Source organism: Phacochoerus africanus, chromosome 11, assembly GCF_016906955.1.
Source record: "Phacochoerus africanus isolate WHEZ1 chromosome 11, ROS_Pafr_v1, whole genome shotgun sequence".
NCBI classification, from domain to species: Eukaryota; Metazoa; Chordata; class Mammalia; order Artiodactyla; family Suidae; genus Phacochoerus; species Phacochoerus africanus.
The window spans coordinates 39,188,096-39,204,659 of NC_062554.1; the positions used below are offsets into that span (position 1 = coordinate 39,188,096).

Genomic DNA, 16,564 nt, shown 5'->3' on the forward strand with positions numbered 1-16,564 from the left:
CAGGCAAAGCTACCTTTTAGTTTATGTAACATGTGAAAAACACCTTCACGACAAAAATCATTTACCTATAAAGGATTTTTACATCCTTTACCTAGGCACAGTCTTCTGCAACTTACTGTGTTCTCACTGAAGACATTCCTAGGACAGAGAAAACCAAAGTCAGGTTTTAAAAGGGATAGGAACTGATATTCCCAAGGAATTCCTGGATAATGACCATTCGTGTGCTATATATGTTACAGGAAGTTCTTGCTCAGAGGGTTTTTGGTTTTTTTTTTTTTGGTCTTTTTTTTTGCTATTTCTTGGCGGCATATGGAGGTTCCCAGGCTAGGGGTCTAATCAGAGCTGTAGCCGCCGGCCTACACCAGAGCCACAGCAACGCAAGATCCGAGCCGCGTCTGCAACCTACACCACAGCTCACGGCAACGCCGGATCGTTAACCCACTGAGCAAGGGCAGGGATCGAACCCGCAACCTCATGGTTCCTAGTCGGGTTCGTTAACCACTGCGCCACGACAGGAACTCCGGTTGTTTTTTTTTTTTAAACACACAAGATGCTGAAGTAGGTCAGCCTTGTACCACTTTCATGCATCATGGCTCTCCATTACTGTACTTATTCACCTCTGCCAAAAGTAGCAAGATTTAGCCACTGTGAAAGACAGTCAACTACCGCTATAGGTATGGCAGGATATTACACTGAAAATTCTCTATCCTGTAGTCAGACCACGTGTGCCAATATTTGCCTTGGTAAACAGTGATCAAGCACTGAAAATTAAATGCCAAAAATCTTTAGAGCAGTAAGTTGGATCTCAGTTCACCCTCGCTCTCTAGTTAACAGGGACCTACTGTTAACTATCTAGACCTACTGCCTCACTAGTGCTTCAACCCCATCCCAACAAGGAGACTCTTCATATGGTAACGAGCTATTTCTTCTCGTATCACTTCTTTTCTCCTCTCTTGGGATCAGTTCCTCTTGAAAATCCCTTCTCTTTGAAAAATGAATGATGGAAACTCTGAAAAATAGATTCATCCTATTTGCAGATACTAGACACAGTTACCCTTAGGGAAATAAGGCACTGTAATGTGACCGACTAGAGGGATGGAACGGACATGGGACCCTGTGGGGCTGCAAAGGAGCTTGACTTCCAAACGTAAGCACAACTTTCCTGCCACAGGCCAGGCTGCCTCAAGGAGCGCTGCTGTGATGGTCTAACCAACAGGCACACTGGCGACTCCAAAGAACTCAAAGAAACACAGAGAAAATTCTTCCTTAAAATAGAAAGTTAGAGTTCCCACTGTAGCACAATGGGTTAGGAATCTGACTGCAGAAGCTTGAGTCGCTTGGAGGCGGGGGTTGATTCCCCAACCCAGCGCAGTAAGTTAAAGGATCCAGCACTGCCAGCACTGTGGCTGGGATTCAGTCCCTGGCCCAGGCATTTCCATGTGCTTCAGATGCGGCCATTAAAAAAGAAGAAGAAAGGAAAAGAAAAAAGTTCAGTTTCGTTACCCATCAGGTCTCTGACCAGCCTCATCACTCTTTCAAGAAATGTTTTCATCGTCAAGTGAGCAGTATGGACGAGCACTGGGTGAGAAGTTAGGCAGCCCAAGTTGCAGTCCTAGTGCTACCACTTACTGGTGGAGTGGCCTTGGGCAAGGACGCTCACCTCCTCCTGCCCCAGAGTCTTAGTTTCTTCATCTATAAAATGGGGATAAGACCACTTGCCTGGTCTACCTCACATCATGACCGTGAGGATCAAACAGGATAATGTGGAAGTGCTTTGTAAACTATGAAATACTGTATATAAAGGCCAAACACAGTATATACTTATTGTTTTAATTAGGTCCTTATCACTGCCTATTTGATAAGTAGTGCCCCATGCAGGATGTGCTTGCAAGAGATAAAATAGGTGCCATAAATATCCACTGGTCTTTTTCACTAGGGTTGTTTAAAAAAAACAAATGGAGATTCTTAACTTCCTCAGAAATGGCCTCAGAATAAATTACGTAGAAATATGATGTCATCCAAATCTATGAATTGATAGAATTAACTTTCTCCAAACATGTCCTGTACAGTTATGATCTGGTCTGGCAATGCCCTTATACAGGGAAGTCTTGAATTAAAAAAAATAGCATGTTAAAACGTACAAAAAAAATTAAAAAAACCAACCCATATAGTTGCAGTTTGTTGTAAAGTAAATAAAATGAAAATAAGAGGCATCCTCTACAATGAAATTAAGTCACAGTTCCTCGAATAGTTGCCTTTTTCCTGAGATGGCTCCAGGACGGGGTCCTAGTCTAGCACAGCCAAGTGCTTTAGAGAAACTCAGTCTGGCTGGTGGGGAAAGGACGTGGAAGTTGGCAGCGAGGCTGTGCTCCTTTTCAGCACTAGGATTTGAATGAGAAGGTCTGCTAGGAGCTGTCAGAGAGCTTTGGTGGGGAAGCTCACACAGCTCGAGAGAGGCTAATTCCCAGACGCCAGGCCAGAGTGTGGAGAATAGCTCAACACAGCCATCCAGTCCCAGGACTTTCAATTCTTCCTGAAAGCTGGTTCTGTTCTTCTCCGGTCTAGTAAATAATTGAATAGAAGAAAAACAATGAGATGTGGAGCAATATATCTACCAGACTTGGCCTTTCTCCACCTAGCTGCACAGGGTGTACATGCAGGACAGAGACAGGCGAGAAGTGGATGTGATTGACTCTGACAGCCCAAAGCACCCAGATTCCGGGACTCATGTCAGATGGCCTTTATTACACATGTTACAAGCAGTGACTTGGAGGGGGTCCTGCAGGTGGAATCCCCAGTTAACAGGATGGCTGTCCTTTGGGGCCACAGGCACGTTGCTAACCTCCGCTCTTCTTCCTGATCTGCTTGGCTTTCCGGGGTTTGAGGATGGTGTAGTTTGCATACACTGTATACTGATCTGAGAGGAAGGGAACATAGAATGCCCGCAGCAGCTTTGAAGATCTGAAAAACAAGAGGAAAAAAAAAAAGACAAGACAAAATTTTATCCTTCGAGAGCATTTACTAATGGGATTGAAAATGATTAAAGGAAATAAACTAAGAGCTATGGTGAGGATTATATTTTACATAAGCAGCACAGAAAAGTCTGTTGTTTAGCAACAGCTCGTGATAAAAGACTTAAGACCAAATACCTTCTTACCAGCACCAAAATGAGAGTCCCTCTAATAAGTCACAGGGTGTCCTTCAGAATAGCTCTAGGTCTGCAATTCGCATCAGAGTTGTCACAGAAAAATTCCATGTCAATCAAAAGACTGCTATTACTGAAACAGATTCTGAATACCCCTAGGGTTTCTGTACTTAAGAAATTATAGAGATGCCAAACACTCAAATGATCCTGACTCCAGCTCTCAGTTTTCCTAGTGAGGTAAAGCAAACTATGTCCCCGGCTTCCTGTGCAGAGTGTTTTGGCAACTCCCAAGTCAAAGAGAGAGAGTCTGTTTGCTTTGCTCTAAAATATAGTTAAGAACAGCTAAAAATCTGAATTTCTCATGAGTTTCTAAAGAATGTGAAAAATACCTCACATTTATTGAATAGCTAGTGTTGAACAGGCACTGGGGAAAGTGCTTATTACACTTTCAAAGATATTATTTAATCCATCCAATAACCCAATGAGGAAAGTGATGTTATCCCTATTTTATAGATGGAAAATTGAGATTTACACAGGTTAAGTAACCTTTTCAGGGTCACACAGTAAGTCCTAAAGCCCTCACTCAAAGCCAGATTTCATTCCAGATTCTGTACTCTTAACCACAGTTTATCCTGCATCCTAGGAACAGGCTAACAGGATTCATCACTTCCTAGAAAAAGCGGCAGTGATAGTTTTAATTCTATATGAAGTATTACTTCTTGACTATGATTTCTGAGTCTAAAACCCATGTACTGCCAACCTAAATGAGGCAGCTGAAGGGTGTTCCACTGCCAGTCCTTTTCCAGACTCTCAACTTGTAAATGTCACGTCAACGTGGCATTTGTACTGGCAGCCTACCCCTGGGTTTGGCAGACTCCTGCAATGCCTGCACACAATGATACCGTGCTTGGCATACACACCTCTTAGAGATTCTTCCCAACTGAGACGCTGGCAGTGCTCTGGGCTCAACAGAGATGCACTTCACTTCAACAGCTAACAGCTCAAGGGCTTTGATAGAGAAAAGAGGCTTAGAAGAGAGACGCACAAGATAGAGCATGGCTCCCGCAAGGGAAATGAACAGGAGGAGGAAGCACCTACCTCAATCAAAAAGAAGTTAATGTATTCTTTCTGTCCATGCTGTACAGATAAGGGGAAGGTCAGAACAGAAAACTGTAAGCCAGAGCAAACTCCTACAGGCTTCAGTGTAGTAAAGTAGGGCCAAACTGAACTAAGCATCATTTCCATTCCAGTTGACTCCACAATATAAACTTCAATAATACAGTCAATACATGTTTCCCTTCAACTCAGTCCTTGGTAAACCAGTAGGTTCACTGGGCCCAATGTTACTTTTTCACTTTCTTTTTCAAAGTATTCCTTACTACTTGGGAGGATTGTTATCTCACGATTTTATTCTTTTTATTTAGAGTCTTCCAAACAACAAAGGGAAATTACACTTTTCTTTTCTTTTTTGGTCTTTTTAGGGCTGCACCTGTGGCATATGGACATTCCGCTAGAGGTCATATCGGAGCTGTAGCTGTCAGCCTACACCACAGCCACAGCAACACCAGATCCGAGCGGTGTCTGTGACCTACACCACAGCTCACAACAATGCCAGATCTTAACCCACTAAGTGAGGCCAGGAATTAAACCTGTGTCCTCATGGATACTAGTCAGATTCGTTTCCAATGAGCCACAAGAGGAACTCCTACTTATTTTCAAAAACAGAATGAAACTCATTATATCTTGTAACTATCATATGGATCCATCACAACCTTTTATGAATTTAAGCTATATTATAGGATCTCAGTGGTCTTATTTTTTCTACATCTTTGTTTACAACTATGCTTTTATTTTTTTAATTTTTTAAAAAATTTTCCTTTTTATTTAAAACACAAAATTCATTCATTAGCTAGCCAATCTTTTCCCGTAAGACAAAAGCCTCTTCTCTGAACATAAGCCCATATATAAATGTTCTATATCATTCTCCTATAACACCTTGGATTGTCATATGATTTCAAGTTTTATTTTATCCAAAATAGTACAAGAATATTGAGACACTAATAATGCACTCTGAGTGCAGATACTTCTAGATTTTTATGATTTTTCTCAATTGTTTACAGCTGGCTTGCCCATACTTAATCACAGCAAATTTTTATAGCCCCACTCTGCTTTTTCTAGTTGGTTTTCAAGCAAACAAGTCTCTCAGTTTTCTTTTCTTTTCTTTTTTTTTTTAGTTTTACTCATTTTTAATTGAGGCGTAATTTACATACATTAAAATGCATGGATCTAAAGTGTGACCACCACCCAAAACAAGATACAGAGCATTTCCATCATTGCAAAAAGTTCCATTGTGTCCCTTTCTAGTTCGTTCTTTGACTTTTAGCAACAGCGATAAATTTCTTCCATTCTTGAACTTCATATAATTGAAATCATATAGCACATACAGTTACCCCATATCCAAAGTTCTGCATTGATGGATTCAACCAACCATGGATCATGTACTATATTTATGATCCATAGCTGCTTGAATCTGCAAATGTGGAAACTGTGGATGGAGGGCCAACTATGGGATTGAAAATCCACAGGTTTTGGTATCCAGGGACTAGTCACCCCTCAGATGTTAAAGGACAACTGTACTTCTTTGTGTCAGCTTCTTTCACTCAACATAACTTGGTTTTTTTTTGTTTTGGGGTTTTTTTTTTGTTTTTTTTTTTGTCTTTTGTCTTTTTAGGGCTGCACCCATGGCATATGGAGTTCCCAGGCTAGGGGTCTAAATGGAGCTATTGCTGCTGGCCTACACCACAGCCACAGCAACGCCATATCTGAGCCATGTCTGCAACCTACACCACAGTTCACAGCAATGCCAGATCCTTAACCCACTAAGCAAGGCCAGGGATCGAACCCGCAACCTCATGGTTCCTAGTCAGATTCGTTTCCACTACGCCATGATGGGAACTCCCAACTACAGCTATGCTTTAAAAAAAAAAAAAAAAAAAGACAAATGATAAGAAAAAGAATGATAAAATCACCAAAAAGGGTGATGCAAAAGTGATGTAATTAATCACTATTGCATTATCCTTCAATTTTCCCACTACATTGTTCAAAGTATGTGTCATCTTTCCATAAGTTTCAAAACACTTGAGACACTATCTTTGTAGCCTACATTTTGTTTTCACTGAACACAACTGAGAGTTAAGAATTTTAAAATTTCTGTTCCTAATGCCACTGAGAAGAAACTGACAGAGGAAGACATTTCACAATACTAGACAAATAAGAAGACAATGCAAAGAGACAAAGAGCAGCACTCAAGATTGATGATGGTGTATTTTATGATATAAGCAAAATTTCAGACTATGACTATTTAGATGACAACATACTAAACAAATTTTCTAACTCAAGAAATGATAAGCGGGGAGTTCCCTGGTGGCCTAGTGGTTTGGACTCAGCGCTTTCATTGCTGTGCCTGGGTTCAGTCCCTGGGCTGGGAACTGAGGTCCCACGTGACATCTCGGCCAAAAAGGAAAAAGAAATGAGAGTAAACAATATATTTCTAAGAAGGAAATACGTGTTCTCATTCAGTCAGTCATTCAATAGGAAGGACTTTGCAAGGGTTCAGAATGAGCCTCCCCGAAATGTGCGGCTTTGGCATGTGGGTTATTTTGAGCTGAAGATAAGGCCCACAAGACTCAGAAACAACTTTTTACTACTCCCTTAACTACCTAAAAGAATTCAGATAGGGAACGTGGCTCAGAGAGAGAGCTATTACCAGAGATAACTTTTTATCTGAATGACACATCTATGTGGCAGGGCAAACACCAGCTCTCCTTGCTATCCTGGGGACTGACCCTCCTGCTTCTGAAGACCCAGCCTCTAGCCTGTTCCTCAGCTCAGGATGGCATACAAGCTTCAACTGCCTGACCTGCCTTTGGGTCTCTCTGTCTCTTTGCCGTGCCCTATACCCATCACACAAAAGTTCCACAGTCAGGGGCTGAAACCACGCCACAGCAGTGACGCCAGGCACAGCAGTGGCAATGTCAGATCCTTAACCTGTTAGGCCACCAAGGAAGTCCTGGGTCTTTTATTCTTATGAGGTTGCTGAATATATGAAGTTAAACTGGCTTTTCTCTTACAAATCTATCTTACGTTAATTTGACCATCAGGCCAACCAAAAGAACCTGTAAGAGTAGAAGGAAAATTTTGCTCCCCTACAACTTCATCATCCAATATTTTGCAACAAGAACTTGGACTCTCCTATTATGCTCAAGGGGCATACAACTATATTCTTTCATTTTTATGATATTGTGTGCCAAATTTTATTTGATACACTTCATAAGTGGACAAATGTTGAAGGCAGATTAGTATATGAAAGTGACTAGAAGGATATAGATAATAAAAAAAATTAAAAATTCAATGGATTGATCATTTTGATTGAAGATTATAGCTCTAAAAAGAAAAACACCTAAATTATGGAGCAAAGAAGATAGCAATCTTCTCTTCGACAAAATTAGGGGCCATTAAAGGTTTCCAAAAAAATTCTTCAAGTTTTGCATTTTGATGATACAAATGAAAGAAGAACCAGAAGTAATAAACTAGAACCTATGAGAGATATATCTGAAGTCTGGAATTAGTATTTTCCAGATGAACATATTCCAGGTTCATGCGTGACAGCTGATGAGTCGTTAGGTAAATTCAGAGGTGTTCATTTCAGGTACATATTCAAAACCAGGAGAATAGAGAATAAACATTTTGGAGTTGCTACATTTAAATTATTATTAAAATTTCAAATGAAGGTTTCTTTATCCACTCATCCTTATTTTTATAAGTTATTTATAAAATAACTAAAAAATATAAAAACAAAGGGAGTCTATGGGCCAAGACAGTAAACAGTCATGACTATTTTATTTTATTTTATTTTTTTGTCTTTTTTTGTGTGTGCGTCTTTTCTAGGGCCGGTCCTGGAGGTTCCCAGGCTAGGGGTCCAATTGGAGCTGTTGTCGCTGGCCTACACCAGAGCCATAGCAACGTGGGATCCAAGCTGCATCTTCGACCCACACCACAGCACATAGCAACGCCGGATCCTTAACCCACTAAGCAAAGCCAGGGATCGAACCTGCAACCTTGTGGTTCCTAGTTGTATTCGTTAACCACTGAGCCACGGCAGGAACTCCAGTCATGACTATTTTAATGCTGATAGATCACGCCAAGGAGTTCTAAAAACTGGGAAAAAAAACCCAACTATCTTGGGCTCTACATGGGACATATCATCAAAAATACTGACCTCCCTGAAGTGGAAGAAGGGCCATTATGCATCCCTGTTGAATGCAAAAGGCAAGCAGAAACAAAGGTAAAAAAATAAAGGAGACTGGTACAAAATATTTACCATACACACAACACAAGATGAGTATCCAGACTATACAAAGTGTTCTTGCACTTGATGTGACAAATAACTCAAAAGGAAACAATGACAAAGGATATAAACAGAGAAAAAAAATGTAAATAGGAACTGAATCTGAAAAAAAATGGGTATGTATATATGTAAAAAAATGAAAATGGCTAATAGCCTTATGAAATAATGTTCAATTTTACAAAATAACCAGAGAAATGTAAATCTAGATATAATTTTTCAATATTTATCTTTGCAAAAGTTGAAAAGTCTGACAGTGTTAAACACTGGTGAAGATATAGCCAGTAAAAATGGAACCATGCAGAGCCACTTGGAAAGGCAATCCTAGCAATATCAATTAAAACAAAAATTATGCAATCCCAGAGTTCCCTTGTGATACAGCAGGTTAAGGATCTGGTGTTGTCACTGCAGCAGCTTGGGTTGCTGTTGTGGCACGGGTTCGATTCCTGGCCTGGGGAATTTCTGGATGCTGCAGGTGAGGACAAAAAAAAAAAAAAATGCAGTCCCTGTGATATAGCAGAGAATTTTTATTTTGCACTTTGTACCATATTGCTTTTTTTTTTTTTTTACAACCCGCTTTGTTTTCCTCTTGTTACAATAGAAAACTTCAAACATATACGAAAGTAGGTGAAATGTATTACTTGTAGAAAGTTTTAGAAATGAGTAGACAAAGTCTAGGAGTTCCCGTTGTGGCTCAGTGGTTAACAAATCCCTCTAGGAACCATGAGGTTGCAGGTTCGATCCCTGGCCTTGCTCAGTGGGTTAACGATCCGGCGTTGCCGTGAGCTGTGGTGTAGGTTGCAGATGCGGCTCAGATCCTGCGTTGCTGTGGCTCTGGCGTAGGCCTGCAGCTACAGCTCCAATTTGATCCCAAGCCTGGGAACCTCCATATGCCACAGGAGTAGCCCAAGAAAATAGCAAAAATACAAAAAGAAATGAGTAGACAAAGTCTTGAATAAAGGAAATCTCAAATCCTTAAAACAACAACAACAAAAAAACCCATGTGCTTACTCTGTGTAGGGCTTTGTGTGCTGGCCCTGAAGACACAAAAGCCTCTGTTCTCAAAGAGCTAATAATAATCTATAGTTGGAAGAAATAGAAAATGAATGACACGTAACCATAACTTAGTATGTACTAAATACTAAACAATTGATACAGAAATTCAAAGTGATAATCCGAATTTGGAAGAGTGGACAAACACTGAAGGTTGCAAAAGTTTGGAAGACGCATTGACCAGACACTGTTTCATTTTATCGGTCCAACATTCCAAGGGACACTAAGCCAGAAAAGCAACTTGCCCCTCCATAACCAAAGCCATAGGCATTTTAGGTTAAATGCTCTGTCTACTCGGTAGCAACCAGAAAGCGACTTGAATAAATTCACACTCTTTCTCCTGACCTACAAAGCCCAAGGAGATCTAGCCTTCTTACTCCTCACCTTGTACCAGTTTCCTCCTTGCCCACTACACTCTTACCACACCAGCCTTCTTTCACTTCCTCAAAATTAGAAGTTTTTTCTTACTCTCAATGAGGAATTCAAAGTCCTAATGAATCTGTGGTTTGGAATAATCATCTTGCTAAGGACAAACACGTGTCTGACTAGGATACATCAAGAGATCCAAGAAGCATTCGGATTCTCCATGCTTCCTCAGTTCCTGTATAAGCGTAAGAAATTTAGCATCAAATTCTAGATAATGTGTTCATGATGCAAGAAGGTATTTCTAGTTAAGCCTGAACACAAAACTATTTAGGAGGTGGGAACTTAATATAAGGAGAAGTTAGGAAAAATTTATCCTCAGAGCTTGGTACTGAAAAAGTCTTTAGAACTTAGAAAAAAATCCTCCTTTTCTCCTGCAGATTTTACTTGTGACCATTAACAGCATTATCTATCTTTAACATTTAAAGCCACTAATTTCTTCCAGAAGATGAAGTGAATAAACAGTCAACATATATACTTCTGAGCTGGGATGGGAAGATTCTGTAAATTTTTTTAAACCAACAACAAGCTAACTTGACTTTTTCATTTATATCACCATAGCTACTATTCTAGATCACTTTCTTTCCTATCAATAGCTTTAATAATTAAGCAAGACTGGGGCCTTTCAAATTGTTATACTGTATTGTTGCTGGAAAAAGGGAAATCAAAATGGTTATTTGCTTTTGTGAAAGAAAAGAGCAGCTGGACATTGGAACATCATGTGTGTGCACAAATTATACACACAGAGACAAAGATCTGACTGAATCACAAAGCAGAACAAAACTAATGCTGACGGAAACTCATATAACATTAAATAATGTGAAATGCCAAAGGACTGCCTTGGGGAGGTACAGGCAGCATAATTTAGGGAGACGCAAAATACTTCCCCTGCTAGTGAATAAGTCACTCAAGCAATTCAAGGATGAAACAAACGTGGACAAAGGGACTGCCTCAAGAGCATCATTAGATGAGGGCTCAGAATGTTTTCTAATTCAATTACCAGTCCCATCTATCAGGGCTCTGGGCACTCTACTGTGGAGGTTTCAATCTGCTCTTGCTGACGTCATGGAAGACTGGCCGCCAGTCTTGATGTCACCAGTTCAATAGATTTTTTTCATTTTAAAAAGAAAACACCCTAGCACTCCAGTTTTCTCTTCTTTCTATCTATCTATCTATCTATCCACATCCAGCCAACCATCTATCCATCCAAACATTACTATCCTTGTGAACCACAGTCTAAGCTCATTGCCAGTTCTCTTTTTAAAGCTAGTTGCCTCTCTTTTTGTCTTTGACTCTCATTCTCTCTTGCACTTAGCCCACATCACAGAGAAAGACTTTCTAGAACCCTCAGAGCAGAGCTGGCCTTCAGTTCTGAAGAGAATCTCAGAATTCCCTCAAGACTTAACCTTGGCCATAGTCAGTCTATAGTCTCATATCAAGCAATTTAAGAACTGCTCAAAAAGCTGATGTGCAGCAAAAATGTGACTTGTCTTTAATGATCTTTCATAGGAAACAGGGCAAGAGACGTTACTCTAATGGTCAGGAAGACAGAGATGACACTTATCTCTTTTCCAAAACAGAGAAACAGACACAGGAATTAGATGCTGCACGTTAATATTCACTAGAATGTCAGTCGCTTGAAGACAGAACTTTCTGTCTAACTGCTATGCTCCAGCTTTCGGAACAGTGCCACAGAAAGAGCTCAACAAACACCCTGTCAGTGAAGGAAGGATCTGTCTTGACTCTTAGAGCACTCAGGTTACCTCCCTTGCTCTGGCAATATTCACTTTCCACAAGGAAAAGGAAATACCAAGGGAGTTCCCACTGTGGCTCAGCAGGTTAAAAACCCCACGTAGTCTCTGTGAGGATGTGGGTACAATCCCTGGCCTCGCTCAGTGGACTAAGGACCCGGATTGCTGCAAGCTGCAGCCGTAAAAAGAAAAAAGTAATACTAATAGGAAGCTGTTCTTTCTCTTCTCTGCTCCCAAAATTCAGTCCTAAAGCCATCAGGTGGGGCAGAGCATAGCAGGATGTGTATGTGCGCACGTAGGGGGAGGCTGCGGCAGCCCATGGGGTATTGAGCACTAGCGAGACTCGGAGGGTGTCCACAATTGCAAAGAGAATTTTTTTTTTACCCAAAAAGTTTTCATCTTTTTTTTAGAGGGGGAGGAAGGCTTCACATACCGTGAGTTTAAGAACACAAGTTGGGAAAAACTAGATGAGAAACACCTGTAGGATACAAATGTCAGTAAGAGTCAGAAGCCAGGGAAACTCACAAGGACTGAAGGAGCAGGAAGAGGAAGGACAAGAGACAAGACCACAGAGAATGTTGAAGATGGTAACAAATTAGAGAAAAGCATTCAAAGCCATTCTAACGCATCACGCCGGCCACATAAAGCATCTTGGAAGACCTGCAGTTTTCAGTCTGACCAGGGCTTCACGGAGTCCCTTAATCACCACAGGCCGATCAGATTACTCTCACACCCCTTACCATGTTTTATAGCATCTTCTGGCTCCTACTTCCCCTCCTGTCTCGTTTTTACCTCTCCAGCTTCACCCTCTGTGCCAGCAACACAGAACTACTTGCACCCTCCATATCTTACCTCACAAAGAGAATATTAATACAAAAGGTCCCCCGCCCCAGGTTTCAGTTCACACAAAATTTGCTCATTATCATCGCCCATGTGACCAGAATGACAGTTTTCAGTGGGCACATCCGCAGACCCTGAACAGTCAATGAATACATTCACAGCTTTGACTCTTGGGTTGCAGCCTCCAAAGATCCACACCGTATAATGATTTGGAAGTTTGCTGAGGCACAAGTTGGAATCATGTCACTGTGAGACTGGTGTAGACAGTGAATCATTTCGCTGGTTTGTGGCCTTGGCCAATCATCTGACATAACATCATAACCTCTTGACCAGTCACCTTTCACTGATATTCAGAATGAGGGAATTGAGAAAGAACTGGTATTAAGCAAGCAGTCATTTTCTTTTCTTTCTTTTTTTTTTTTTTGTCTTTTTGTTATTTCTTAGGCCGATCCCGCGGCATATGGAGGTTCCCAGGCTGGGGGTCGAATCGGAGCTGTAGCCACCGGCCTACGCCAGAGCCACAGCAACGTGGCACGTCTGCAACCTACACCACAGCTCACGGGAACGCCGGATCGTTAACCCACTGAGCAAGGGCAGGGACCGAACCCGCAAACCTCATGGTTCCTAGTCGGATTCGTTAACCACTGCGCCACGACGGGAACTCCGCAAGCAGTCATTTTCTGACCTTCAGTCCTACCAAGGTTGCCAGAGAAACACTCTTTTTTTTTTTTTTTTGTCTTTTTGCCATTTCTTGGGCTACTCCCTCGGCATATGGAGGTTCCCAGGCTAGGGGTCAAATCGGAGCTGTAGCCCCCAGCCTACGCCAGAGCCACGGCAACGTGGGATCCGAGCCGTGTCTGCAACCTACACCACAGCTCACGGCAACGCCGGATCGTTAACCCACTGAGCAAGGGCAGGGACCGAACCCGCAAACCTCATGGTTCCTAGTCGGATTTGTTAACCACTGCGTCACGACGGGAACTCCAGAGAAACACTCTTAACCAGCCTTTTTCCACTATCCGACAGCCACTCAGATGTGAAGGTACTACCTGCTCCATCCACCATTCCTGTGGAGAAGACATGGAGCAGTGTTCAAGGTGTTTGTCCCTACTCTCTGGACCCTGATTTGAGCTCCTTCACTGTGACAAACAGTAGCACTTGAGGTGACTCTGGTGAGCTTCCGAGAGGAAATAATGGATGAGTATACTTTAAAATAACTCAATAATCCTTCCTTTTTTAGCTTAAAAAAACAATCGATTATTTCTCTCAACTCTGTGGCTTTGTGTGGGGGTTCCTGCCACCATGCGCTGTGCATCCAGCCAGCGCTTCAGGCCTTCAGCCTCCTTCACGGGGCCTCCTCTCTACACGTGGCCTTTGGTTTCCTTAGGGGTGGTACCTGGGGCTCCAAGAAGGAGCCTTCCAGGAGGCAGGACACTGAAGCCAGTCGCCTACTCAACAATCTTTATTCTACCGAATAAGGGCATGAGAGGCTGCTAAAGAAATTCTTTTTCCACTTTTTTCCCCCCCTCTGGCATAAATACAGTTTTAAGAATGTGAACTACATCAAATAATTGATCAGTATTTTCCGAGATCCTAATATGTGCTAGGAGTTATGAGATTTAACAGGAGATGTTGTTTTGACTCTCAAGAGCAAACACCTCTGATGATGCCAGCTGCCTGATCTAAGTGAGCTCAAAGCAGTGGCTGTTCTAAAATGCACCATGTCTGCACTCTTCACACCTGAGAAGCTCTATTCCACAGACTTGAAGCACAGACACCCTCTTTCTGGAGAACTAATTCCTCAACAATGAAAAGTAGACTCTCTGAGCTTCAGAAAAACAAAAAAGGCTTATTTTTCTTAAAATGTCAGCAGATAATGATTAAGCAGTCGAAGAATACAACGAGCAAAACACCAGTGCATTTGGAAGCCAAATCAAGGCTGAGGTAGTAGCGCTGCCAGATGAAGGGTCTTAGGAAAGCATCTGGAGAGAAGAAAAAAAGGAAAGGCCAAACACTGGTAAAGAAACAGAGTTTAAGAGAATGAGCTGATAAAGAATCACAAAAGCACAGAAACTCTCGTCACTTCTTCCTTAGAGTGTCTCAGTGTTCTGTCAAACATGAAGGGGCTAAAGGGGCACCATTGGGACTGACTCGTAGGGAAAAGACAAGAGCTTCAATTACAGGAGGAGGGAGAACTCACTCCACCCAAAGGATCTGAACCCCATCCGAAGCAGGTCAAACCAAACTGTGCCATGGAGTGAAGTCTCCCTTTCCACCTGGGTAGCAAGAAGCTGCAGATGGAAACAGCCTATTGTACTATTTTGAGTGCCATATGTATCTTCTGGAAGAAATCTCTTTTTAAAAAGGAAATTTCAGGAGTTCCCACTGTGGTTCAGTGGGTTAAACATCTGACTACAGCAGCTCGGGTTGCTGCAGAGGCACGGGTTCTATCCACCGCCTGGCACAGTGGATTAAAGGATCCACAGCTGTGGCATAGGTCACAGCTGCAGCTTGGATTCAATCCCTGACCCAAGAACTTCCATATGCTGCTGAGGCAGCCATTAGGAAAGAAAAAAAGGAAGAAAGGAGGGAAGGAAGGGAGGAACAGTTCAAAAATTATCTTATTTGGATGAAGAATAGCATCAAAAGAGCTGTCATGTTTTTAAAACATACCCATAAATTCTTTGACACTCCTCCCAATAACAGAGGAAATCTAATTCCTCTCTCCTTGAACATGGACTATTCAAGTGGCTGCCTTCCAGTGAACAGAATGAGGTGGGAAAGACACTGTGTGAATGCCAAGGTTAGGTCATAAAAAGCTATCTATCTAGCTCCTGAGATCCTGAAGCCAGGCGCCATGCCGTGAAGACACACAGGCCACATGGAGAAGCCACAAGGATGCGTTTTGAGAGCCACAGCTAAGAGCCAACCAACAGCCAACATCAACCGCTAGACATGTGGGAAACCCTTTGAGATGCTTCTAGTTCCAGCTACCATCTGATGGTCAATGCAAGAGAACCCTAGTAAGTGAAGAACTGCCTAGCTGGGCCCCGTCAGTCCAGAGAACCAGGAGAGAAAACAATAACGAACAGCCATTGTCCTTTTATACCATAAAGTCTGGGGTGATCTATTACACAGCAATGACGGGAACAAGATCTTCCAACCAATTTGCGCTTCACTGGTCTTCAACTTCTGATTGGTCTTCTCACCTTTCAGAGATAAATAGTTCTTGCTTATGCTGAGGTTAGGGGCCGGGAATACGATGTCTGCCATGGACTCTTTGGGCCTCACAGCTGCTGGATTCATTTCTTCTTGAATGCTAAAGGAGACTAAGGGTCTTACAAAAAACTCTCCACTGCAGGTAATGCTCAGTGACCACGAGAATCCTGTGCTGGGCACTGAAAGAACACAAGCAACAGATGCTATCAGCACAGCCCCTGCCTTGCGGCTGTAGAAGTCCTCTGACTAGAAAAGGCCCCTCTCCTACCACAGCAGCGGAAGATGTTAAGCTCTACTCTTTAGTGGCATCTACCTGTAATTATAAATCTTTAGGGCTTTGAAATCCTGCCCTAGTTAAATCTTTCCACAAGCTCCTAATCAGGCAACCCTAAAATTCAGTTAGGTGAGGTTAATATGCTCCAAAATGGGGAAGAATGAAATCTCCAAGTCCAAAAACCAAAGGTGACAGCAAAGCAAGTGAAATAAAAGGGACCTATAATAAAGGAGGAAAGAGTGGGCAGAAAGTGGCTGTGCAAAGCAGGAGCAGAGCCTCCCAACTTGTTTTGAAAGCTACAAACAGCACTGTCGCTCAGGAGGCCAACTCCACCATCCCGGAGAGCCCCTCCCACCGGACTCCCTCAGCCAAACATCCTCAGAAAGGAGCCCCCACTGAGCTGGCCTGTTGTGGCCACACTCTCCCTTCACTCCCTTCTGGGGAATCTCGGAGGA

At 42.2% G+C, this 16,564-nt stretch overlaps 1 protein-coding gene across 4 annotated transcripts in view; it reads right to left on the reverse strand.

Annotated features, from left to right (window-relative positions):
- Window positions 1-497: 497 nt before the first annotated feature.
- Window positions 498-16,564, reverse strand: part of ALG9 (ALG9 alpha-1,2-mannosyltransferase) — an 88,995-nt gene continuing 72,928 nt past the window's right edge. For 3 of the 4 annotated variants that reach the window (XM_047752192.1, XM_047752195.1, XM_047752194.1), the window contains exon 15: window positions 2,726-2,961. In XM_047752192.1, coding sequence (XP_047608148.1) covers window positions 2,838-2,961 — 124 coding nt within the window. In that variant the 3' untranslated portion in view covers window positions 2,726-2,837. Of the gene's footprint in view, window positions 2,562-2,725; window positions 2,962-16,564 lie in introns of those variants that run through there. The other variant, XM_047752191.1, reaches the window with a different exon arrangement.